Source organism: Galeopterus variegatus, unplaced genomic scaffold (assembly GCF_000696425.1).
Source record: "Galeopterus variegatus unplaced genomic scaffold, G_variegatus-3.0.2 Scaffold843, whole genome shotgun sequence".
Lineage (NCBI taxonomy): Eukaryota > Metazoa > Chordata > Mammalia > Dermoptera > Cynocephalidae > Galeopterus > Galeopterus variegatus.
Window position 1 is genome coordinate 30,207 of NW_007726954.1, and position 2,849 is coordinate 33,055.

The window sequence follows — 2,849 nt, forward strand, 5'->3', positions numbered from 1 at the left end:
CAGACAAGGACTCAGTCTCGTCCACTCAGAGCCTGCAGCAGGGCTCAGCACATGGTCAGCGTTTGGTAGCTGTTCATTAAATAAGTAACACAGCACCCTAGAGGCTGCGGGAAACAAGCACTCAGACACTGCTGGTGGGAGTGTGGGTTGGGATGACTAATGAGGGCAATCTGGCAAAAATACCAGAATTACAAACGCGCCTACCCTTTGACCACAGTATTTCCTCTTCTAGGAATTTATCTCAGATAAATTCTGCAAACGGGAAAAATGATTTACGTGCAAGGGGATTTGTCTCAGCATTATTTGTTACAGCAAGAAAGCACCTAAGTATCCATCAACAGGCAACTGGTTGGATGCATTATGGTCAAGTCCCTGCTAAGGAATACTATGCAGCTGTGAACAGGAGCCACTTTATGTTCTGATGTGGAACTGCTTCTGTGATGTATGAAGGAAAGAAAGCAAAGTACAGTGCAGCCAAGTTTGCTACTATTTGTGGAAAAATGGGGGAGGAGGGTGGCAGACACATACATGCAAGACGTTAGGAACAGAGGTTGCCTATCTGGAAGGAAACTGGGTGATACGGGGATGGGGCAGAGGGTGTACCCTTTTATGCTTTTTGTTTTGTACAATGTGAAGGTATCAGGTGTTCAAAAAATTAAATAGAGAGAAAAAACTTAACCCATGTTTGCTATTTGCAAACTGTTCAGATTAACATTTAAATGGATTTTAGTCATAAAGGAAAAAAGGTTAAGAAAATAAAAATTAAAGTGGTGCCCCACTAAAAAGCCCATCACTGTAACGTGAGCTGGAGCACACACGTCCCGCTCTCTTAGTTCCAACCGGAAGCCCATCCTGGCCCCCCCGGGGCCCCTGGGGACCACCCCAGAATCCTTCCAGCCCTGTGCCCATACCTGTGGATGCCTCTCTCTCAGGGAAGCCGACAGGCTCTTCTGGGGGAGGCGGCAGCTCCTCCTTCATGGGCCTGAGATGATTGGGCTGAGACTGGGCTGGAGGTCCCTCTTCTGGGACCTGTGGGGATGCGGGGGGTTCGGGGGCAGTCAGGAGAGGAGTCATCAGCAGGAACCCCATGCAGCCCTCTCCTCTCTGCTCCTCATCTGGGTGGCACCAGGCACAGTTAGCCCCATTGCATACAGGAGGAAACTGAGGCCCAGGAGATAAGTGACCTATCTAAAGTCGCTCAGGGGGCTGGGCCGGCCCGTGGCTCACTCAGGAGAGTGTGGTGCTGATAACACCAAGTCAAGGGTTAAGATCCCCTTACCAGTCATCTTTATAAAATAAATAAATAAAGTCACTCAGGGGGGAAGTCACAGTGGCAGCTGCAGCTTTGGCCTCCCAACTCCCTGCCCTGGGTTCCCTCAACCAGTCAAAGTTACTCCTACTTCTAAGGAACCTTTTGGAATCAGGTTGTCCCTTGGACACTGGACTGAAGTGAACTCAGCCCTTGGCCTGGGATTCTTGCCCATTTCTACAATGGCCTGTTAAAGGGAGAGGATTAAAAATGGGTTTCCTCTGCAACTTAAGGGATCTTAGGTCAGATGCAGGGAAATGTCTTCCTCAGGGGATAAGGGGGCTCCTGAGGGAGAAAGGGTGTGTCAGCCCCTCTCCAGGGACCTTGAAAAACCCAGCCAATTTTTATTGCCTGGAAAAAGCTTGGAAGAGGGACTTCCCTCAAGCAGGAAAATGGACCAAACCACATCCTGGTTTATCACCCCCAGAAGGTGCAGACTTCGTCTCCCCTGGCCCAGGCGACCCAGGGGACCAAGGGATTGGCGGGGTTGGCAGTACCTGTGGTGGGGGTGGGGGTGGCGGCAGGTGCAACTGCTCCAAGTCTGAAATGAGTGACGCCCCCATCGAGGGAGGGGGTGCCTCATCAGGAAGAGGCAGGTATGCCGGTGGGGGCGGCGGAGGTGGTGGGAGGAGGTCCAGGTCGGCAAGTGAGTCCTCGCCGGCCAGGGTGGGAGGAGGGGGGGAGCATCCTGCAACCGGAAGGGGAGAGAGGGTTGGCCAGAGTCTCTGCAGGTGGACACGGGAGGTGTCTACGTACCCAGAAGGCTGTACAGCAGGAGCTAAGGGCTCGGGTCCGGGCTCACCCAGACCTGTGTTCCACCTCTGACTCTGCCATTGACTTGCTGCGTGTCCTCAGGCAAGAGACTTAATCTCTCTGGGTCTCAATTTGCTCAGTTGGAAAATGGGCATTAATCACTTAGGGCTGTCGTGGGGATTAAATGAGATGATGGACGGTGGGAGCCCCACGGCAAGGGCTCAGAGAGCAGAGGCTGTGAAAGCCCCGCAACAGCCTCCCCCACCACGGTATCTACCCCTAAGGCTGTGGCTCCCCAGCTGTGGTCTTTGGACCAGCAGCATCAGCATCACCCGGGTTTGTTAGAAATGCAACTTTTTGGTCCAGCCCCCGCCTGCAGAGGCAGAAACTCTGTGGGTGGGGCCAGCCATGTGGCACTTAAGCCGTCCAGGTGACGCTAATGCTGCTCAAGTGTGGGAACCGCCACCCTCAGGAAATTATAACAGATTCAGGTAATGACCATCAGGTGATGAAAACATTAGGTGAAAGGTTGATGAGGAACTTTTCTAAAGAGAGGTCAGGCTGTCGTCACCTGAACCCAGTGATTAACCTTAGCAGACATCGGGGAGTCTCCTGACTCATGTGACATTACAGGAAGCTATGGCACGACGGATGAATTGTTCTTACAAAAAAACCCCCAAACAAACTAAAAACACTCCAATCTAATCATATCTCTAGAATTAACTTCCAGGCCAGCCCGTGGCTCACTCGGTAGAGTGCGGTGCTGATAACACCAAGGCCCCGGGTT

General features: G+C 52.3%; 1 protein-coding gene across 2 annotated transcripts in view; it reads right to left on the reverse strand.

Moving 5' to 3' along the window:
• FBLIM1 (filamin binding LIM protein 1) overlaps window positions 1-2,849 on the reverse strand; it is a 27,003-nt gene that overhangs the window by 11,161 nt on the left and 12,993 nt on the right. For both annotated transcript variants that reach the window (XM_008572840.1, XM_008572839.1), the window contains exons 4-5: window positions 1,807-1,997; window positions 912-1,029 (exon numbers count right to left, since the gene is read on the reverse strand). In XM_008572840.1, the coding sequence (XP_008571062.1) occupies window positions 912-1,029; window positions 1,807-1,997 (309 nt within the window). The remainder of the gene's footprint in view (window positions 1-911; window positions 1,030-1,806; window positions 1,998-2,849) is intronic.